This window comes from Anolis carolinensis, unplaced genomic scaffold (assembly GCF_035594765.1).
Source record: "Anolis carolinensis isolate JA03-04 unplaced genomic scaffold, rAnoCar3.1.pri scaffold_14, whole genome shotgun sequence".
Classification (NCBI taxonomy): domain Eukaryota; kingdom Metazoa; phylum Chordata; class Lepidosauria; order Squamata; family Dactyloidae; genus Anolis; species Anolis carolinensis.
In genome coordinates, this window is record NW_026943825.1 from 7,120,264 (window position 1) to 7,145,244 (window position 24,981).

General features: G+C 39.3%; 1 protein-coding gene and 1 long non-coding RNA gene across 5 annotated transcripts; both read left to right on the plus strand.

Moving 5' to 3' along the window:
• Positions 1–2,156: 2,156 nt before the first annotated feature.
• On the plus strand, positions 2,157–24,666 carry kcnk4 (potassium two pore domain channel subfamily K member 4). Of its 2 annotated transcripts, none has more exons than XM_062965112.1 (7): positions 2,157–2,391; positions 9,652–9,974; positions 12,830–12,950; positions 14,296–14,456; positions 18,064–18,250; positions 21,501–21,640; positions 23,457–24,666. In XM_062965112.1, coding segments are annotated over exons 1-7 (1,443 nt in total). In that variant the 5' UTR covers positions 2,157–2,390; the 3' UTR covers positions 23,967–24,666. The 2 variants fall into 2 exon arrangements, with proteins under 2 accessions (XP_062821182.1, XP_062821181.1); XM_062965111.1 differs by lacking the exon at positions 2,157–2,391 and adding an exon at positions 5,528–6,444.
• Positions 7,261–9,488, plus strand: LOC134294343 (uncharacterized). 3 transcript variants are annotated; one of them, XR_010001275.1, is made up of 5 exons: positions 7,261–8,261; positions 8,345–8,842; positions 8,926–9,008; positions 9,092–9,257; positions 9,341–9,488. It is a non-coding gene; the product is annotated as an uncharacterized LOC134294343 (long non-coding RNA). The 3 variants fall into 3 exon arrangements; XR_010001276.1 differs by having other exon boundaries at positions 8,345–8,676; positions 8,760–8,842; positions 8,926–9,257; XR_010001274.1 differs by having other exon boundaries at positions 8,926–9,257.
• Positions 24,667–24,981: the final 315 nt, after the last annotated feature.

Here is a 24,981-nt window from a genome sequence, read left to right on the forward strand (position 1 = left end):
ACACAGCAAACAAGATAGATATGCTGGATTTCGTATCACAAAATCACAAGTCGAACACTTCCCAAGTGTCTAGGACTGTGTGATGTATATTATTATTATTATTATTATTATTATTATTATTATTATTATTATTATTACACAGCAAACAAGATAGATATGCTGGATTTCGTATCACAAAATCACAAGTCGAACACTTCCCAAGTGTCTAGGACTGTGTGATGTATATTATTATTATTATTATTATTATTATTATTATTATTATTATTATTATTATTATTATGACACAGCAAACAAGATAGATATGCTGGATTTCGTATCACAAAATCACAAGTCGAACACTTCCCAAGTGTCTAGGACTGTGTGATGTATATTATTATTATTATTATTATTATTATTGTTATGACACAGCAAACAAGATAGATATGCTGGATTTCGTATCACAAAATCACAAGTCGAACACTTCCCAAGTGTCTAGGACTGTGTGATGTATATTATTATTATTATTATTATTATTATTATTATTATTATTATTATTGTTATGACACAGCAAACAAGACAGATATGCTGGATTTCGTATCACAAAATCACAAGTCAAACACTTCCCAAGTGTCTAGGACTGTGTGATGTATATTATTATTATTATTATTATTATTATTATTATTATTATTATTGTTGTTGTTGTTGTTGTTGTTGTTGTATTGTACGACACAGCAAACAAGATAGGCCTCTGGCTGGTGACACTTTATTGTTTGGCCATTGGGCATATTTATGCCCTCACTTTCCATGATTTTTCCCTTCTTCGATGCCACTGTCGAACATTTGTCCAAACCAAACTCCATGTTGATATCAGTGCTAAAAATTCGGACAGTGTTAGTCAGAGACTAGATTTCAGTTTGCGTTTTCCCATATAGCTTCAGGTCATCCATGTACATCAGATGCGAAATTTTGTGAGATTTCTTAGATGTTTGATAGCTGAGATTTGTTTTTTGTAAGATTGTTGACAGAGGGATCATGGCAATAATGAAAAGCAGAGGGGACAATGAGTCTCCCTGGAAAATTATTATTATTATTATTTTATTATGACACAGCAAACAAGATAGACATGCTGGATTTCATATCACAAAATCACAAGTCGAACACTTCCCAAGTGTCTAGGAATGTGTGATGTATTTTCGGATGATGCGTGCAGATCCCAGTAGAGTGGCCTTTTGCAGTTGACAGTTCGTAATTTTGTCAATGTCTATTGTTTCCAAATGCCTGCTGAGATCTTTTGGCACGGCACCCAGTGTGCCCATCACCACCGGGACCACCTGCCCTGGTTTCTGCCAGAGTCTTTGAAGTTCAGTCTTGAGGTTCTGACAGCGGCTGAGTTTTTCCTGTTGTTTTTCGTCAATGCGACTGTCACCTGGGATGGCGACATCAATGATCCAAACCTTTTTTCTTTTCCACAACTGTGATGTCTGGTGTGTTGTGTTCCAGAACTTTGTCAGTCTGGATTCGGAAGTCCCACAGTATTTTTGCGTGCTCATTTTCCAATACTTTTGCAGGTTTGTGATCCCACCAGTTCTTTCCTGCTGGGAGGTGGTACTTGAGGCATAAGTTCCAATGAATCCTTTGGGCCACGTAGTTGTGCCTCTGTTTGTAGTCTGTCTGTGCAATTTTCTTACAGCAGCTGAGGATATGATCCATGGTTTCGTCAGCTTCCTTGCACAGTCTGCATTTTGGGTCATCAGCTGATTTTTCGATCTTGGCCTGAATTGCCTTTGTTCTGATGTCTTGCTCCTGGGCTGCAAGGATCAGGCCTTCTGTCTCCTTCTTCAGGGTCCCATTCGTGAGCCACAGCCAGGTCTTCTCCTTATCAGCTTTTCCTTCAATTTTGTCAATGTTTTGTTGTGCCAGCTGTCAGCTCTAGTTTGTAGTGTGGCTTTCTTGTATTGTTATTATTATTATTATTATTATTATTATTATTATTATTATTATTGACACAACGACGTTGTATGACACAGCAAACAAGATAGACATTATTATTATTATTATTATTATTATTATTATTATTATTATTATTATTATTATTATGTGGTATGGGACCTATAGGCAAATATCAGCCAACCCAGATTGCCACCAATCCTCAACTTTACTAAGACCCGCCTTGGCATCCTTGCCTTCTCTCCACATCTGGGCTAGACATCCCTCCCTTGTCAGTCATCCATCCATCGCCTTTCCAGATCCCCCTGGAAGGGTTAACCCGCATTGGCTCTCCCTGGCGTCCACACTGAAAGCCGGAGAGAAGGGGAGAAGGTGGGCATTGCTTTGGAATCAGCCGAGGAAGAAGGAGCATCAGCATCAGCAGCAAGAAGAAGGGAGGAGCCGCTGCAGAGGAAGCAAAGCCCAGTGAGTGGGGTGGGATGCCGGAGGGAGGGAGGCATATTTGTACAAGGTTCCCTGGCCCCTTCTTTGGGTTTTGGGGCACCCAATGAAGGGGAGACCCCCACCCCAATTGGGGAACCCCTCCCCTTGCTTTTGGGTTTCTCCTCCCTGGGAAACCAGCCTGGGAAAGGAGCCTTGCGGTGCCATACAGATGCCTCCTTTCTCTCCAAACAGCCAGGGATGGATATAAGGATGCTCCAGGGAGAGAGCTTTGTGTTGTCAACACACTCCTCTGTGTGTGTCTGTGTTTGTTTGTGTGAACATGAGCCTGGCACAAGGATAGCGGGATGGCACACAGGTGTGTTTCCAATGCCGGCAGGTTCAGAATCCCCAAAAGGTCCCGTTCCCCCCCAAAATTATATTATTTCTGGCTCCAAAAGATGCCTTAGGTAGGGTTTGTTTTCTTATTTTTTGGGTTGTTGTGCATTTTCCTGGCTATGTTCCGGAAGCATTCTCTCCTGATGTTTCGCCCACCTCTACATCAGGCATCCCCAGAGGTTGTGAGATATTGTCGAAGGCTTTCATGGCCGGGATCACAGGGTTGTTGTACGTTTTCCGAGCTGTTCCAGAAGCACTCTCTCCTGACGTTTTGCCCACCTCTACATCAGGCTTGTGAGGTATTGTCCAAGGCTTTCATGGCTAAGATCACAGGGTGGTTGTACGTTTTCCGGGCTGTATGGTCGTGTTCCGGAAGCACTCTCTCCTGACGTTTCACCCACCTCTACATCAGGCATCCTCAGAGGTTGTGAGGTATTGTCGAAGGCTTTCATGGCCGGGATCACAGGGTTGTTGTGTGTTTTCCAGGCTGCATGGCCATGTTCCAGAAGCACTCTCTCCTGACGTTTCGCTCACCTCTACATCAGGCATCCCCAGAGGTTGTGAGGTATTGTCGAAGGCTTTCATGGCCGGGATCACAGGATGGTTGTACGTTTTCCGGGCTGTATGGCCATGTTCCAGAAGTGTTCTCTCCTGGCGTTTCGCCATTATTATTATTATTTACCTGTACTAACCCGCCTCAAGCCACAAGGAGAGACGGGTAAGAAATAAAACTATTATTATTTTATTATGACACAGCAAACAAGATAGATATGCTGGATTTCGTATCACAAGTTGAACACTTCCCAAGGGTCTAGGACTGTGTGACAAAATTACAATCTGCCAACTGCAAAAGGCCACCCTACTGGGATCTGCACGCATCATCCGAAAATACATCAAATTATTATTATTATTATTATTATTATTATTATTATTATTATTGTTATTATTATTGACCTTTACTAACCCGCCTCAAGTCAGAAGGAGAGGCAGGTAAGAAATAAAATTATTATTATTATTATTATTATTATTATTATTATTATTATTATTATTATTTACCTGTACTAACCTGCCTCAAGCCACAAGGGGAGGCAGGTTGTTGTTGTTGTTATTATTGTATGACACAGCAAACAAGATCTATATGCTGGATTTCATATCACAAAATCACAAGTCGAACACTTCCCAAGTGTCTAGGACTTTGTGATTATTATCATTATTATTATCTCCATGCAGTTCCTGAGGATGCCTGCCATAGATATACAATATTATACTAATGATAATATAATATTACTAGCTGTGCCCGGTCACGTGTTGCTGTGGCAAAGTCTGGTGGTATGGGAAATAAAGTATTGAGGAATTGGTGGTAGTTAAGGTAAAGGGTAAAGGTGTGGAGTCCAGATAATCCAGTTAAAGCAGATAATATAAGAGTATAAATGGGTTATATAGCTGTGTGGAAGGGTCTTGAGTCTACACTGCCATATAATCCAGTTAAAATCTGATAATCTGTATTTTATAGGCAGTGTGGAAGAGGCCTAAGTGAGGCCTAACTCTGCCTGTCCCCTGGGTGAGTGGGTTGCTAGGAGACCAAGTGGCGGAGCTTAGCCTTCTAACTGGCAGCAATTGGATAAAAACAATTATTCCTCTCCCTCTAATTAGGACTTTATTTTTCTTTTCTTTTTGTTGTATCAACCTAGAGGCGTGGATGATGGGTTGTGTTGTCAATTTTCGAGGTTGTGGGGTGTTTAGTTTTGTTGTTTTGGCGGTCGCCAGGATTCCATCACTCTTTTATATATATAGACTAGCTGTGCCCGGCCACGCGTTGCTGTGGCAAAGTGGTGGTGGTATTGGTTAAAAATTGTTGTGTAATTTTTATTTGACGTGATTTGTATTTTTTAATTAATTTTATTGTAAGTTATCTTTTTATTTATTATATTTTATTATGTTCTTGTATTATTTTTAGTTATTTTCTGTTATTATAGTATTTTATTGTATTAATCTTTTAGCGTTTTTAATTATTTTTTAGTGTTTTTTATTATTTTTTATTGGGTTGCTAGGAGACCAAGTTGGAGGAGCTTAGCTTTCTAACTGGCAACAATTGGATAAAAACAATTATTCCTCTCCCTCTAATTAGGACTTTATTTTTCTTTTCTTTTTGTTATATCAACCTAGAGGCGTGGATGATGGGTTGTGTTGTCCAATTTCGAGGTTGGGGGGCCTGTAGTTTTGTTGTTTTGTGGGTCGCCGTGATGCCATCACTCTTTTATATATATAGAAAATATTTCTCATCACAAAATCACAAGTCAAACGCTTCCCAAGTGTCTAGCACTGTGTGATGTATTTTCGGATGATGCTCACAGATCCCAGTCGGGTGGTGTTTTGAAATTGGCAGATCGTAATTTTGTCAGTGTTATTATTATTATTATTATTATTATTGACACAACAACGTTGTATGACAGCAAACAAGATAGACATGCTGGATTTCGTTTCACAAAACCACAAGTCGAACACTTCCCAAGTGTCTAGGACTGTGTGATGTATTTTCAGATGATGCGCGTAGATCCCAGCAGGGTGGCCTTTTGCAGTTGGCAGATCATAATTTTGTCAATGTCTATTGTTTCCAAATGCCGGCTGAGATCTTTTGGCACGGCACCCAGTGTGCCCATCACCACCGGGACCACCTGCACTGGTTTCTGCCAGAGTCTTTGAAGTTCAATCTTGAGGTCCTGATAGCGGCTGAGTTTTTCCTGTTGTTTTTCGTCAATGCGACTGTCACCTGGGATGGCGACATCAATGATCCAAACCTTTTTCTTTTCCACAACTGTGATGTCTGGTGTGTTGTGTTCCAGAACTTTGTCAGTCTGGATTCGGAAGTCCCACAGTATCTTTGCGTGTTCATTTTCCACGATCTTTGCTGGTTTGTGATCCCACCAGTTCTTGGCTGCTGGGAGGTGGTACTTGAGGCATATTATTATTATTATTATTATTATTATTATTATTATTATTATTATTATTATTATTATTGAACTTTACTAACCCGCCTCAAGCCACAAGGAGAGGTGGGTAAGAAATAAAACTGTTGTTGTTGTTGTTGTTGTTGTTGTTATATTTCATTGGCCAGCTGCACCTGACATGTGGATACACATTTCCTTGTTCCCGACCACCAAGGGCTTTCTGCACCTTTGTACATGTGTGCAAAAGCACATTTGTGCAAGAGAGAGCTGAAATTAGGTGCATGACTCAGATGTCTGTCGGCATCTTGCAGGTCTGAGATGATGCCCGTCCATAACTTTACGTGACACAAGCGACAGCGATATGTGTGTGAGCGATACACACACCCAACACTTTGCACGTGCAGGATTGTCAACACTGGGTATTATAAATGCACATTGAAAGCATCTTAGAGGAAATGGCCTTTTAATTTGGTGGCTAAGTGCCTCCTTTCCTGATTTAACTATCTTTCCCTTTTGGGATGGATGGATGTGGGAAACGGTGCCCAGGAGTGGGATGTGGGTCTCTGGCCTTGGATTGAAGTGCTTTTAGGTAATTGGAGGCGTCTTTGGTTCTTGAGATTGGCGGGGGGGCAAATGCACCGCACCGCAAGGCTCCTCTCCACTTCCACACCAAACTCCCAAATCCATCCCGGCACTCTGCAAGACAAGAGCCGTATTTGTGTTGTCTTTGCAATCCAACACAACCTTTGGGGTAAGTAAATATATAATGTAGGGAAGGTGTTGGGGCTTGGAAACATATACAAACAAGAGCTACAGATGCCAAGAGAATCGAGAGCATATGCCTACTTTGTATTTTGGTACATTTTGTTCTGAATACTGTTTTTGAACTGTCTTGAAGTTAAAAGATCTTCTGTAAGACTGCGATGTACTGCATGCTTGCTAACGCAGAACTATGTCCTATTGAATTCAGAGGTGATATTAATAATAATGATAATGATTATAATGATAATGATAATAATGATAATGATAATATAAAGATGATGATGATAATAATGATGATGATGATGATAATATAATGATGATGATGATGATGAGGATAATAATGATAATGAAAATATAATGATGATGATGATAATAATGATAATGATGATAATGATAATATAATGATGATGATGATAATATAATGATGATGATGATGATGATAATAAGGATAATAATGATAATGAAAATATAATGATGATGATGATGATGATGATAATGATAATAATGATAATAATAATATAATGATGATGATGATAATAATGATAATAATGATAATGATAATATAATGATGATGATGATAATGATAATGATGATAATGATAATATAATGATGATGATAATATAATGATGATGATGATGATAATAAGGATAATAATGATAATGAAAATATAATGATGATGATGATGATGATAATGATAATAATGATAATAATATAATGATGATTATGATGATGATTATCATCATCATCATTATATTATCATTATCATTATTATCATAATCATCATGATTATCATTATCATCATCATCATCATCATATTATCATATAATGATGATGATGATGATGATAATATAATAATAATGATGATGATAATGATAATGATGATAATGATGATAATGGTAATATAATGATAATAATAATAATGATGATGATGATAATAATGATAATGATGATAATAATAATAATGATGATGATAATGATAATGATGATAATGATGATGATAATAATAATAATAATAATAATAATGATGATCATGATAATATAATAATAATGATAATGATAATGATGATAATGATGATAATGGTAATATACTGATAATAATATTAATGATGATGATAATGATCATGATAATATAATGATGATAATGTTGATGATGATGATAATAATAATGATGATGATAATAATGATGATGATAATGATCATGATAATAATCAGAATGATAATAATAATAATAATAATAATGATCATGATGATCATGATAATATAATGATGATAATGATGATTAAATGATGATAATGGTAATGTAATGATAATAATAATAATGATTATGATAATGATCATGATAATATAATGATGATAATAATGATGATAATAATAATGATCATGATAATGATGATGATGATGATAATAATGATGATAATGATAATGATGATGATAATAATGATAATAATAATGATAATGATGATAATGATAATGATGATAATAATGATAATACTAAGGATAATGATGATGATGATGATAATAATGATAATTATGATAATTATTTTGACCCGTGTAGTGATAAATGTTAATATTTTATTGTGAATGTATTTTTAATTGGTTTATTGTGGAAATTTGGGCTTGATCCCTTGTTAGCAGCTCCAAGTCCCTGCGGGGAGATGGCCATCTGTCGGGAGGGCTTTGATGGTGTTCCTGCCTGGCATTAGGAAGGTGGAGGACCACAGAGGTATTTGGAGGCTGGGTGGCCATCTGTCGGGAGGGCTTTGATGGTGTTCCTGCCTGGTATTAGGAAGGTGGAGAATCACTGAGGTATTTGGAGGCTGGGTGGCCATCTGTCGGGAGGGCTTTGGTGGTGTTCCTGCCTGGCATTAGGAAAGTGGAGGACCACAGAGGTATTTGGAGGCTGGATGGCCATCTGTCGGGAGGGCTTTGATGGTGTTCCTGCCTGGTATTAGGAAGGTGGAGAATCACTGAGGTATTTGGAGGCTGGGTGGCCATCTGTCGGGAGGGCTTTGGTGGTGTTCCTGCCTGGCATTAGGAAAGTGGAGAACCATTGAGGTATTTGGAGGCTGGATGGCCATCTGTCGGGAGGGCTTTGATGGTGTTCCTGCCTGGTATTAGGAAGGTGGAGAATCACTGAGGTATTTGGAGGCTGGGTGGCCATCTGTCGGGAGGGCTTTGGTGGTGTTCCTGCCTGGTATTAGGAAGGTGGAGAATCACTGAGGTATTTGGAGGCTGGGTGGCCATCTGTCGGGAGGGCTTTGGTGGTGTTCCTGCCTGGCATTAGGAAAGTGGAGAACCATTGAGGTATTTGGAGGCTGGATGGCCATCTGTCGGGAGGGCTTTGATGGTGTTCCTTCCTGGTATTAGGAAGGTGGAGAATCACTGAGGTATTTGGAGGCTGGGTGGCCATCTGTCGGGAGGGCTTTGGTGGTGTTCCTGCCTGGCATTAGGAAAGTGGAGAACCATTGAGGTATTTGGAGGCTGGATGGCCATCTGTCGGGAGGGCTTTGATGGTGTTCCTGCCTGGTATTAGGAAGGTGGAGAATCACTGAGGTATTTGGAGGCTGGGTGGCCATCTGTCGGGAGGGCTTTGGTGGTGTTCCTGCCTGGCATTAGGAAAGTGGAGAACCATTGAGGTATTTGGAGGCTGGATGGCCATCTGTCGGGAGGGCTTTGATGGTGTTCCTGCCTGGTATTAGGAAGGTGGAGAATCACTGAGGTATTTGGAGGCTGGGTGGCCATCTGTCGGGAGGGCTTTGGTGGTGTTCCTGCCTGGTATTAGGAAGGTGGAGAATCACTGAGGTATTTGGAGGCTGGGTGGCCATCTGTTGGGAGGGCTTTGGTGGTGTTCCTGCCTGGCATTAGGAAAGTGGAGAACCATTGAGGTATTTGGAGGCTGGATGGCCATCTGTCGGGAGGGCTTTGATGGTGTTCCTTCCTGGTATTAGGAAGGTGGAGAATCACTGAGGTATTTGGAGGCTGGGTGGCCATCTGTCGGGAGGGCTTTGGTGGTGTTCCTGCCTGGCATTAGGAAAGTGGAGAACCATTGAGGTATTTGGAGGCTGGATGGCCATCTGTCGGGAGGGCTTTGATGGTGTTCCTTCCTGGTATTAGGAAGGTGGAGAACCACTGAGGCATTCGGAGGCTGGGTGGCCATCTGTGGGGAGGGCTTTGATGGTGTTCTCCTTCTCTGCAGTGAATTACCCCCCTCCGCCGCCGCCGCCGGCCCTGGCCATCTGCCCCCCGGACCACCATGGCTCCATGCCCGTAGTCTGCTACCCGTCCAAGGAATCCATCCTGAGCCCGGGACCCCCCGAACACACCACAGTGATGCGCCGCACCACGATCTTGGCCCTCTTCTCGGTGGTCCTGATTTACCTGGTCACGGGCGCCTTTGTCTTCCGCCACCTGGAACACCCCCACGAGGTCCGGCAGCAGGTGACACTCCAGGCCCACCTGGACCGGTTCCTACGGCTGCACCCGTGCGTCGCTCCCGAGGAGCTGGAGGACCTCATCCAGGTGACCGATGCTGCCACTTTTGGACTCTTGCTTGCTGAGGTCTTTTTACAAAGTGAAAAACTTGGCATTATGTGTTCCCAGGAGAGAGTTTCTCACCCGGTCTCAGCCACTGATTGAGGTTCCAGGTTTTAGGCTGCCACTTTTGGACTCTTGCTTGCTGAGGTGTTTTAACAAAGTTAAAAACTTGGCATTGTACTAGATTTCTGGTGGCGCTGCGAGAAGGTCCTCCGTTGGGCTCAGATCGCATTGTACTCAGTGGTCTGTGGTTTGCTATGTTTGGACGTATAATTGTATTTCATTTGATATGTTTTTATTTTTTTAACGACTGTAACGAAGCCACCCCATTAAATAAATTAATTATTTATGTAATATAAATAAATAATTTAATTTATATAATAAATTAATTATTTATTAATAAATAATAATAATAATAATAATAATTACTATTGACACAAAAACACAAAAACGAGATCTATATGCTTGATTTTGTATCACAAAATCACAAGTCGAACATTTCCCGTGTTTAGGACTGTGTGATATTATTATTATTATTATTATTATTATTATTATTATTATTATTACTATTGACACAAAAACACAGTATCAAACGAGATCTATATGCTGGATTTCGTATCACAAAATCACAAGTCGAACATTTCCCGTGTTTAGGACTGTGTGATATTATTATTATTATTATTATTATTATTATTACTATTGACACAAAAACACAGTATCAAATGAGATCTATATGCTGGATTTTGTATCACAAAATCACAAGTCGAACATTTCCCGTGTTTAGGACTGTGTGATATTATTATTATTATTATTATTATTACTATTGACACAAAAACACAGTATCAAATGAGATCTATATGCTGGATTTTGTATCACAAAATCACAAGTCGAACATTTCCCGTTTAGGACTGTGTGATATTATTATTATTATTATTATTATTATTATTATTATTACTATTGACACAAAAACACAGTATCAAATGAGATCTATATGCTGGATTTTGTATCACAAAATCACAAGTCGAACATTTCCCGTGTTTAGGACTGTGTGATATTATTATTATTATTATTATTATTATTATTATTATTATTACTATTGACACAAAAACACAGTATCAAATGAGATTTATATGCTGGATTTTGTATCACAAAATCACAAGTCGAACATTTCCCGTGTTTAGGACTGTGTGATATTATTATTATTATTATTATTATTATTATTATTATTATTACTATTGACACAAAAACACAGTATCAAATGAGATCTATATGCTGGATTTTGTATCACAAAATCACAAGTCGAACATTTCCCGTGTTTAGGACTGTGTGATATTATTATTATTATTATTATTATTATTATTATTATTATTATTACTATTGACACAAAAACACAGTATCAAACGAGATCTATATGCTGGATTTCGTATCACAAAATCACAAGTCGAACATTTCCCGTGTTTAGGACTGTGTGATATTATTATTATTATTATTATTATTATTATTACTATTGACACAAAAACACAGTATCAAATGAGATCTATATGCTGGATTTTGTATCACAAAATCACAAGTCGAACATTTCCCGTGTTTAGGACTGTGTGATATTATTATTATTATTATTATTATTACTATTGACACAAAAACACAGTATCAAATGAGATCTATATGCTGGATTTTGTATCACAAAATCACAAGTCGAACATTTCCCGTTTAGGACTGTGTGATATTATTATTATTATTATTATTATTATTATTATTATTACTATTGACACAAAAACACAGTATCAAATGAGATCTATATGCTGGATTTTGTATCACAAAATCACAAGTCGAACATTTCCCGTGTTTAGGACTGTGTGATATTATTATTATTATTATTATTATTATTATTATTATTATTATTATTATTATTACTATTGACACAAAAACACAGTATCAAATGAGATTTATATGCTGGATTTTGTATCACAAAATCACAAGTCGAACATTTCCCGTGTTTAGGACTGTGTGATATTATTATTATTATTATTATTATTATTATTATTATTATTATTACTATTGACACAAAAACACAGTATCAAATGAGATCTATATGCTGGATTTTGTATCACAAAATCACAAGTCGAACATTTCCCGTGTTTAGGACTGTGTGATATTATTATTATTATTATTATTATTATTATTATTATTATTATTACTATTGACACAAAAACACAGTATCAAATGAGATCTATATGCTGGATTTTGTATCACAAAATCACAAGTCGAACATTTCCCGTGTTTAGGACTGTGTGATATTATTATTATTATTATTATTATTATTATTATTACTATTGACACAAAAACACAGTATCAAATGAGATCTATATGCTGGATTTTGTATCACAAAATCACAAGTCGAACATTTCCCGTGTTTAGGACTGTGTGATATTATTATTATTATTATTATTATTATTATTATTATTATTATTACTATTGACACAAAAACACAGTATCAAATGAGATCTATATGCTGGATTTCGTATCACAAAATCACAAGTCGAACATTTCCCAAGTGTTTAGGACTGTGTGATATTATTATTAATATTAATATTATTGATGGAGCAAGCACGCTCCCTTGAGGCAGGCCGGAGCAGTACCTATTGATCTACTCACATTTGCGTGTTTTGAAACTGCTAGGTTGGCCTGCATTAAGTACCTTTACCTTCCTACCAATGGGAGCAGTACCTATTACTCTACTCACATTTGCATGTTTTCGAACTGCTAGGTTGGCAGAAGCTGGGGCTAACAGGGGGAGCTCACCTGCCGGGTGTAATCCTTTTCTCTGCCCTTCTTCCCAGCAAGTCACCGAGGCCATGGGAGCCGGCGTGAACCCGGTGGTCAACAACACAGGCATCAACAACTCCCACTGGGATATGAGCAGCGCCTTTTTCTTCGCCGGCACCGTCATCACCACCATCGGTACTGACTTTGGAAAATTCCTTCCCAACCGTAGGAGCTGTTCAACAGTGGAACTCACTGCCGCAGAGTAAAGAGAGGCTGGGTGGCCATCTGTCGGGGCTGCTTTGATTGTGCTTTTCCTGGGTTGGATCACTTGGCCCAAGCGGCTCTCTTCCAATCTCTATATATATAAAAGGGTAATGAAATTTCGGCCTCGGACAAAACAACAAAACTACACATCCCAGACACACTAAACTTGGCAGCACAACCCCTCATCCATGCCTCTACGTTCATACAACAAAAAGAAAAGAAAAATCAAGTCCTAATTAGAGGGAGAGGAAGAATTGTTTTTATCCAATTGCTGCCAGTTAGAAGGCTAAGCTCCGCCCACTTGGTCTCCTAGCAACCTACTCAGCCCAGGAGATGGCCACCCAGCCTCTTAATAATAATAATAATAATAATAATAATAATAATAATAATAATAATAATAATACAATCCTAAGGTTAGCAGATACCCCTAAGGATCATCCAGTTCAACTTCCTTATATCATGCAGGAGGACACAATCCAACCACTCCTGACAGATGGCCATCCAATATCTGCACAATAATAATACACATCGAATCATAGCATCAGACAGTTAGAAGACACCCCTAAAGGCCATCCAGTCCAATCCAATTTTGCCATACAGGACACAATCCAAGCACTCCCAACAGATGGCCACCCAGCCTCTCAATACTAATAATAATAATAATAATAATAATAATAATAATAATAATAATAACAACATCATCATACAATCCTAAGATTTGAAGAGACCCCTAAGGATCGTCCAGATCAACTTCCTTCTACCACGCAGGAGGACACAATCCAAGCACTCCCAACAGATGGCCATCCAGCCTCTCAATACTAATACTACTACTACTACTACTACTACTAATAATAATAATAATAATAATAATAATAACAACATCATCATACAATCCTAAGATTTGAAGTGACCCCTAAGGATCGTCCAGATCAACTTCCTTCTACCACGCAGGAGAACACAATCCAAGCACTCCTGACAGATGGCCATCCAGCCTCAACAAGTTCTCACCAACACCACCAGACAACGCCACAGCAACGAGTGGCTGGGCACAGCTAGTTCTCTATAATTGTATCGTTGCGATATTGTTAAATTTGATTTCCTTTAATGTTTCGACACAAAGTGGTTAACATCATGGTTTCCATACTTCATTGGGTTCCAAAACAAAGCCCAGCCTTAGTAGTCAGTTGGTTACAGGTAGAATAGACTAGATCATACCGATGGGTCCTGACATTTGTGTTGATCCGCAGTCTTTCTTTTCCCCGTTGCTACCCAACAGGATTCGGGAACATTTCCCCCAAGACCGATGCCGGCCGGCTCTTCTGTATCTTCTACGCTATTGTGGGAATCCCTCTCTTCGGGATGCTGCTCGCGGGAGTCGGAGACCTTTTGGGATCCTCTCTCCGGAAAGCCATTGGCAAAGTGGAAGACGTTTTTTTGGTGAGCAGAAATGGTGTTGTATAAGTATAAGCCTGGTTTTTCAGCCCTTTTTTTAAGACTGAAAAAGCCCCCCTCGGCTTATACTCAGGTGAGTGTCCTGGTTGGCTTATATTTGGGTCAGCTTATACTCGAGAATATATGGTACATTTATCATTTTTCTCTATTATTATTGGTCTTATTTTTCTCTATTATTGTTGCTACTATTACATTTATTTTACTCTATTTTTATTATTATTAATACATTTATTATTTCACTCTGATCCTATTATTATTATTGCATTTATTATTTCACTCTATTTATTATTACATGTATTATTTATTTATTACAATATTTATATCCCGCCTTTCTCACCCATCAGAGGACTCAGGGCGGCTTACAAAAAACACATACAGTAGAGTCTCACTTATCCAACATAAACGGGCCGGCAGAATGTTGGATAAGCGAATATGTTGGATACTAAGGAGGCATTAAGGAAAAGCCTATTAAACATCAAATTAGGTTATGATTTTACAAATGAATCACCAAAACATCATGTTAGACAAAAAAATTGGCAGAAAAAGTAGTTCAATATGCAGTAATGCTATGTAGTAATTACAGTATTTATGAATTTAGCACCAAAATATCACGATATATTGAAAACATTGACTACAAAAATGCGTTGGATAATCCAGAACGTTGGATAAGCGAGTGTTGGATATGTGAGACTCTACTATATATAAAGATTGTACAGTGCACTATAAATCAGTTAAAATTATTATTAACTTACATCAGTATTCATAAAACACATTATAAAATACAGATAGGCGTGTTATTTTACTATGTTTATTATTATTATTATTATTATTATTATTATTATTATTATTATTATTATTATTACAGTAGAGTCTCACTTATCCAACATAAACAGGCCGGCAGAATGTTGGATAAGCGAATATGTTGGATAATAAGGAGGGATTAAAGAAAAGCCTATTAAACATCAAATTAGGTTATGATTTTACAAATTAAGCACCAAAACATCATATTGAACAACAAATTTGACAGAAAAAGTAGTTCAATATGCAGGAATGCTACGTAGTAATTACTGTATTTACTAATTTAGCACCAAAATATCACAATGTATTGAAAACATTGACTACAAAAAATATTGACTACCAAAAGGCAGACTGCGTTGGATAATCCAGAGCATTGGATAAGCGGATGTTGGATAAGTGAGACTCTACTGAATTATTATTACAGTAAAGTCTCACTTATCCAACATTCTGGATTATCCAACACATTTTTGTAGTCAGTGATTTCAAAATATCATGATATTTTGGTGCCAAATTTGTAAATACAGTAATTACTACATAACATTACTGCGTATTGAACTACCTTTTCTGTCCAATTTGTTGTATAACATGATGTTTTGGTGCTTAATTTGTAAAATCATAACCTAATTTGATGTTTAATAGGCTTTTCCTTAATTCCTCCTTATTATCCAACATATTCGCTTATCCAACATTCTGCCGGCCCGTTTATGTTGGATAAGTGAGACTCTACTGTACTTCTGAAACATGGCCAAACAGCCCAAAAGACATACCACAACCCACTTCACCTGTTTGCTGTGTTCCATTGAAGTAACTACAATATTTACATAGCATGGCCGGAGCGTAACTTCTAAGCGTCCCACGAGACTGAGTGAAGCACACTTTCTCTCAACTGTCAACACCCTCATTCCAGAGCAGTTGGATAATCCAGAATGTTGGATAAGCAAGTGTTGGATAAGTGAGACTCTACTGTATATACAGTATATATAGTATGTCCTGTATATACAGGACAAATGTCCTGTTACATATCTGGAAACTGCACACTTTTCCCCTCTAGCAATAACTCTCTCTCTATGCATTTAACTCTTACACTACTGGAATTTCAGACACACACACTGTTCTGTCACGCGCTGGGCCTGTAACTATTGTCTTTGTATAGGACGTATACTTTATGCCCAGCGGGATGTTGAGGATTTCCCTGAAAAGGATGGTCTTTTGAGTCTTTAATGAGACAACAAAGTCTTTATTGATGAACAAATAATGAATCTTCAAGGAGTCAAATAACAATTCAAGGTTTCCTTAATAAACTGTTGGCCCTTTCAGTCTTGTCCCCAGAGGCTTTGGATAACCGTGAAAACCCTCTTATAACCTCTCCCAGGCTGTCTATTATATGGGTCTAGCTTTTTATTTTTTTCGTGTCAGGAGCAACTTGCATTGCTTCTGGAGTGAGAGAATTGGCCGTCTGCAAGGACGTTGCCCAGGGGACGCCTGGATGTTTTTGATGTTTTTACCATCCTTGTGGGAGGCTTCTCTCATGTCCCCGCATGGAGCTGGAGCTGAAAGAGGGAGCTCATCCACGCTCTCCCCAGGTGGGATTCGAACCTGGCAGCTTTCAGGTCAGCAACCCAACCTTCAAGTTACGAGGCTTTAACCCATTGCGCCACCGGAGGCTCCATGGGTCTAGCTGATGTGGGACCCACTACCGACTCCAAATGCGTCTGGGTATCAAGTGGACCTACCAACCAAGGCTTGCAGATGTTTCAGCTGGGGTTCCGTGGATCTGTGATGTTGTTCTCTCTTTGAGTCTTTAGAAACTTCAGGGCTGTTTCCCTCAGGAGCTGTGAGGCTGAGAGGCTGTTACTTCTCAGCCAGAGCTTCCCCTGGAATTTCTGTTTCTGATTCCTCGGATGTTCTATATCCCCGGATGTTCTTGAAATATGAAGCTTTTCTACGGGACGAGAATGTCTACGTCCTATAGCTTAGCTTCCTTAAGTGAGACTGACTTAAAAATGGCTCCTTCCCTCCCAGAGCCCTGAACAAGGGGCGGAACCAAACTTAATGATGATTGACAGGCGGCCCGTCCTATGATTGCAAACATTTGCAGCAAGAAAATAAAGTCGGAGCTTCTGGTACAGCCGTACCAGCACACACACAATTTGCTTTAAAGCATAAGTGAAATTTCAAACCTACACAATACAAAACTCCAATAATGTATCTTGTTAGCGAGTAGAGCGGAATCCAGCAGCGTCCAGTTAACACCATGTGCAAAAGACTCACACCAGGCAGAGGAATTGAAAGAACAAAAGAACTTTTCTCTTGCTTGTTGAGCTGAAATATAAAACAGTTCTGCAATCGTACAATGTCCATGTAGTTGCATAAGATCAATAACATCAGCATTCTATTTACAGCATAGCATATTCAAACTGCTACTTGACCGGAGCTAGAGAGCTTCTCCATTTCTGTGCTCTCCCTGCAAGCTCAGATTCCCAACTGACACACCCAGCCATCTGCCAGCAAACCGATACATTGTTTGAGGCGTGGCTTGCCTCTGCAAAAGCTCAGCTCCCTTTTTGCAGAGATCTTTTGCAAGCAACTTTGCAAGGATTTCTTTACACACACAGACATAGCAATTTGGCGCAATATATCTCACCCTTCTCCCCATAGAAATTCAATGTATAGGCCTGTTGCTTTCATGCCCCACTAATGCAGGGATCCACTACCGGATTCCTGCATGAGACGGATCACTTGGTAGGAACTTCCTTCTGGAACGCTGGCCCTCTTTCTTCTCTCCCCGACCCAGAAGTGGCAGGTCAGCGCGACCATCGTGAGGGTCCTCTCGGCCTTGCTCTTCATCCTCATCGGCTGCCTCCTCTTCGTCTCTTTGCCGACCATCATCTTCCAGCGCATCGAAGGCTGGACCCTCCTGGAGAGCATCTACTTCGTGGTCATCACACTCACCACCATTGGCTTCGGCGATTACGTCGCAGGTGGGTGCCGAGAGCCAAACAGAACAAATTATTATTATTTTAATCTTTTTATTAAGTGTTTCTATGCATAGAAAGAGTGAGAACAATGGTGGGTATAGGAAAGATAAAATGAGGGCAAAAAGGAGAAAGGGAAAAAAGAAGAAAAAAAGGAAATAATAATAATAATATTTATTTATTTACTAGCTGTGCCCGGCCACGCGTTGCTGTGGCAAAGTATGGTGGTATGGGAAATAAAGTATTGAGGAATTGGTGGTAGTTAAGGTAAAGGGTCCCCTGGGCTGAGTGGGTTGCTTAGGAGACCAAGTGAGCGGAGCTTAGCCTTCTAACTGGCAGCAATTGGATAAAAACAATTATTCCTCTCCCTCTAATTAGGACTTTATTTTTCTTTTCTTTTTGTTGTATCAACCTAGAGGCGTGGATGAGGGGTTGTGCTGTCAATTTTCAAGGTTGTGGGGTGTTTACCTTTGTTGTTTTGTCCGCTGCCGTGATGCCATCACTCTTTTATATAGATAGATTTATTTATTTGCTACATTTATATGCCGCCCTTCTCACCCCGAAGGGGACTCAGAGCGGCTTACAAATTAAATTGACATTCAATATTATATTAGTATAGTACAATACTGGTAACAAATTACTATATTGTACTGTATCAACATATTGTAATATTATTAGTAATATTACATGTAAAATATGATATATAATTAATATTATTATATTGTATTATTAGTATTATATCGTATTACAATATAATATTATGAATATTATATGTATATACAATATGTTATAATTATTACATATTATTGTAAATTATATTGTATATAATAATAATAATAATAATAATAATAATAATAATAATAATAATAAATTAGGAGAGGCAAAAAAAGAAAAAAAAGAAAATGTATATGTATATATGTGTGTATGTATGTGTGTGTGTATGTGTGTGTGTATATATATACACATATATACAGTAGAGTCTCACTTATCCAACATTCACTTATCCAACATTCTGGATTATCCAACACATTTTTGTAGTCAATGTTTTCAATATTTCATGATATTTTGGTGCTAAATTCGTAAATACAGTTATTATTACGTAGCATTACTGCGTATTGAACTACTTTTTCTGTCAAATTTGTTGTCTAACATGATGTTTTGGCCCTTAATTTGTAAAATCATAACCTAATTTGATGTTTAATAGGCTTCTCCTTAATCTCTCATTATCCAACATATTCGCTTATCCGACATTCTGCCGGCCCGTTTATGTTGGATAAGTGAGGTTCTACTGTATATGTATATATATATATATATATATATGCCTTCCAATTCATTCCTTTCAGGCATGTTTCATATCCATCTTATATACTGTATATACTCGAGTATAAGCCTAGTTTTTCAGCCCTTTTTTAAGACTGAAAAAGCCCCCCCTCGGCTTATACTCGGGTGATGGTCCTGGTTGGCTTATATTTGGGTCAGCTTATACTCGAGAATATATGGTGCATTTATTATTTTTCTCTATTATTATATTTATTATTTTTCTCTAGTATTGTTGCTACTATTACATTTATTTTACTCTATTTTTATTATTATTAATAATACATTTATTATTTCACTCTGATCTTAATATTATTATTGCATGTATTATTTTCCTGTATTTATTATTACATGTATTATTTTCCTGTATTTATTATTATTATCATTATTACATGTATTATTTTACTCTATTATTATTAAAAGGATACATAAGCACATTTACATTGAAGAAGATGAGAATAATGATTTAATCAGAGTTGGACAATCTTATCTTAAATTTGAGCTTTATGTAAATATTCAAAAGCATTTAACCTACTGATGCCTCAATTAATGTAATTTTATTGGTATCTATTTTTATTTCTGAAATTTACCAATCTCGGCTTATACTTGAGTCAATGTTTTCCCAGTTTTCTTGTCGTAAAATTAGGTGCCTCGGCTTATATCCGGGTCGGCTTATACTCGAGTATATACGGTAGTTCAGTACGCAGTAATGTTATGTTGTAATTACTGTATTTACAAATTTAGCACCAAAATATCACGATATATTGAAAACATTGACTACAAAAATGCATTGGATAATCCAGAACCTTGGATAAGTGAGTCTTGAATAAGTGAGACTCTGTGGATTATCATTATCATTATTATTATCATCATTATATTATCATTATTATCATCATTATCATTATTATTATCATCATCATCATCATCATCATCATCATCATCATCATTATATTATCATTATATGTATTGTATATACAGTAGAGTCTCACTTATCCAAGCCTCACTTATCCAAGTTTCTGGATTATCCAAGCCATTTTTGTAGTCAATGTTTTCAATATATTGTGATATTTTGGTGCTAAATTCATAAATACAGTAATTACAACATAACATTACTTGGAATATTGGAATACTTTTTCTGTCAAATTTGTTGTATAACGTGATGTTTTGATGCTTCATTTGTAAAATCATAACTTAATTTGATGTCTAATAGGCTTTTCCTTAATCCCTCCTTATTATCCAAGATATTCACTTATCCAAGCTTCTGCCGGCCCGTTTAGCTTGGATAAGTGAGACTCTACTGTGTATATATATATATATATATATCAAATAAAAATCAGGAATAAGAAGGGAAGATATATAATGCAAAAAGGCTTAGCAAAAGTTGAGAATGAAACAATAACCCAAATGTCTCATAAATTTCCAAAGGTGACAAAGTCCGGAAACAGCCAGGAATCCTAGATACAGCATAAATCCACAATCAGGAAGATATAACTAGTAAGACTTGAACAGGAGTACATGAACAGGAATATAGAAAAGTTCCAGGATATATTAAATCCCAAAATCAAACCAGGAACAAGAGAATTCGGGCTTAGCTTCTCACTCTAACGCAGTGTTGCCTGAACTGAACAAAACGGTAAACAACTTATTGCTTAATAGACACCCATGAAAGCATTCTGTTTCCCATGAATTTCTTTCTCCGAATGATGCAATCTATTTTCAGCTTTCATTTGGCTCCATGGCCACATTCCAGAAGAGAAACATCAGGAGAGAATGCTTCTGTAGCATGGCAATACAGCCTGGAAAACTCACAGCAAGCCAGATCATTTTATTGTTTGATACTATAGACGTGATGACACTTCCCAAATGGAACGAGAGCCACAACATTAATGCTGACAATGGGATGGCATTATACTCGAGAGTCTCTCTCTCTTTTTTTTAGGTGATACGAAAAGCAGCGAGCACATCTGGTACCAGCCGATGGTGGTGGTTTGGATCCTGCTGGGCTTGGCTTATTTTGCCTCCATCCTCACCATGATCGGCAACTGGCTGCGGGTCCTGTCCCGGCGCACGAGGGCGGAGGTGAGGATGCCGTTTCGAACCCATTTCACGTTACCTGTGCGGATGGAACCAATGACAGTTGTTTTTATTAATTAATTATTATATATTTTATATCCGCTGCCACCAGTTATTAAATATGTTTTTATTTGAAAGCTGCCACCAAATTATAGAGGTTTTATAATGCTGCCACCAAATGTCAAGGGGATCATCAATTTTTGCCACCACTATAGGAATACGTAGCCACTAGCTACTTAGAGAGGAGACTTTTAAAATATTATTTTTCTTCTTTCTTGTTTGCTTTTGATTGTAAAATAGAAGACAGAAGCTGAGATGTTAAAAAGAACAATAACACGTTTATTGAGGCACAAGCTTAATGGTTACAATAACTTCTTTAGAGGCACTTAGATTAACAGTTGCAATGACAGAACTTCCTAAAATGTCACTTCTTTCTCCACAGCCTAAACCTGCAGTCACCCTGTGAAATTCAGTCACAGAAAATCTGTTCCTTATCTGGAAACAGACTACCTTAAAATAGTCACCAAACTTATTTTAAAATTGACTCAAAAATCAAACATTTGAGCCACCCTGATCCCTCAACCAGAATCAGTCTCCCGGTACCTCATAAGGGCACCGACTCTAAAAACTAACCTTCCCTATGGTTCTCTGACCACAGACTGATCTGTTTTTAAAATATTCCCTCCTTTTCCTCCAAACGGCGGTTGGCTCCGCCCTCATTACTATGGCAACCTGCCACAGAATGCTGAGCTGGCTACCCTCCCCCATGCACTGGTGACTCTAATACTTACCCTTTTAAACATAGTTAAACATGACTTTTAAAACGCAAATAAACATGACATCCATAAATCAAAATAAAAACACACTTCTTTACACCTGTGCGGATGGAACCAATGACAATCCTATTCCTAGAGCCTTCCCAACATTCCCTCCATGCTCAGAGAGACACTTCTGGTTCTGATGCGACCTATAATTACGCAATTTGGAACAACTCCAGTTTCTGTCAATTAAAGAACCAGATGGCATCAATTTTGCATGGCAGCGTATTAAACAGCTTTCATAATTAAGCGCCTTTCAATCTCATTGACCCTCCTGTTCAGATGGAGGGCAATAAAAATATCACGCGGGCCTTGTTGGTTTGTGTTTATTTTTTTAAAAAAAAAATTGGTATTTTATTTACTTATCGTGTCAGAAGCAAAGTGAGACTATAGCTATGATGTATAAAAAGACACAAAGTTAAAAACTTGCCTTGAACCAGGAACAAGAGAATTCAGGCTTAGCTTCTCACTCTGACACAGTGTTGCCTGAACTGACCTTAAAGTAAGAAACCTATTGAATAGACACCCATGAAAGCATTCCATTTCCCGTGAAATTAATTCCCAGCGTGTAATTTCTCTAAACGACGCAATCTATTTTCTTGTTGATTTCCATAGCTGCATGGGAACCCTCCACATCACTCAGCTCTTCACTCAATTCCTAATCTGCTGTTATTTTTTCTGTTTGTGTTTTTTATCTCATTTTATTGTGATTATTTGGGAGATGGAGGCGGGATATAAACTGGAGAATAAATGTAGTTGGGACCCACTTTAAATGCCATAATAATAATAATAATAATAATAATAATAATAATAATAATAATTATTATTATTATTATTATGGCTGCTTCGGATTCCCCTGAATGCCCTTCGGGCCCTGCACTTCACCCACAGTAATCCTCTCTAAATTATCAGTTAAACCATCTAGTGACTGGTCTATACTATTCTTATCAGGTAGATATCCATTGTATCTATTTCCTAACGCTTTCTCTTCAATTTCACAACAGATGGGAGATTTCACAGCGCACGCTGCCTCCTGGACAGGGAACGTGGCCTCCCAAATCCGTGTCCCGAACATGGCGTTTCCAGACAAGCTGCACAGGATGGGCACCTTGAAAGGGAAGCCGCTGTCGCCGTCAGCCATCATTCCGCAAGGGGAAAGCCAAGAGCTGGCGACGCCTCCGGCCCAACCGGAGCCATTGCCGGCGCCAGCCTTAGCACCATCACCACCATCACTGCCTCCGGCACCGTGTCCGAGTCCATCTCCTCGCACGTTGCAACGTGTGGCCCAAATGAACGCCCGCAACGCCGCGATCTTGCGACCCATCGACTACGCGGGCGAAAACCTGGCTTTCATCGACGACAGTTCGGATGCGCTGAGCGACGGAGGGCCGCCTTCTGCCCGGCCGCCCCGCCGCATGCGTCCTCGGGCCCGACACCGAGTCAACGCCGACGAGCCAGCAGGATTGCCCATGATCCTGCTGAGCCGGACCCGAGACAAAGGCGAGGCCGTTTAAGGACGGGACCAGGATGGCGCCTGGTTTGGAGCAATGTCCCTACACGTGGTGCAGTTCCCTTTACTCCATCGTTGTGCCCAGGAACTCAAGATGTCTTCGAGCTTCTTTCCACAAGGTGCTAACTGGAGCGTGCCCTTACTCGGATCTTATTCCCCCTCTTTTACTGCCAGGTCGACGCCCTTCCTTTTGACGCGGGGAAGTTTGCCTTCTTTTTGCACCCCTTACTTGGGGTGGGGTGGACGCCGTCCCTTCTGCATGATGCTCCTGACAGCCTTATCCCCCCTGTGGCACCCGAGTGTAAACCAGTGATTCCCAAAGTGGGCGCTACTGCCCCCTGGTGGGCGCTGCAGTGATCCAGGGGGGCGGTGATGGCATCTATTAGGGCACAGGGGCAGGGCTAGGAGAGGGGCGGGGCCTCTTCCCAAGTGCCGGAGACAAGGCTGAGAATCTATACCTCTCCTGAGGCGCCTGTTAGGACACAGGGGGCAGAGCTAGGGAAGGGGGCGGAGCCTCTTTCCAAGAGCCTGAGATAGGGCTGAGCCTCTATACCTCTCCTGAGAGGCCTTTTAGGACTAAAGGGAGGGGCTAGGGGTGGGAGTGGGGCCTCTTCCCAAGAGCCTGAGACAGGGATGAGCCTCTATACCTCTCCTGAGAGGACTTTTAGGACTAAAGGGAGGGGCTAGGGGCCTCTTTCCAAGAGCCTGAGATAGGGCTGAGCCTCTATACCTCTCCTGAGAGGCCTTTTAAGACTAAAGGGAGGGGCTAGGGGTGGGGGCGGGGCCTCTTCCCAAGAGCCTGAGACAGGGATGAGCCTCTATACCTCTCCTGAGAGGACTTTTAGGACTAAAGGGAGGGGCTAGGGGCCTCTTTCCAAGAGCCTGAGATAGGGCTGAGCCTCTATACCTCTCCTGAGAGGCCTTTTAAGACTAAAGGGAGGGGCTAGGGGTGGGGGCGGGGCCTCTTCCCAAGAGCCTGAGACAGGGATGAGTCTCTATACCTCTCCTGAGAGGACTTT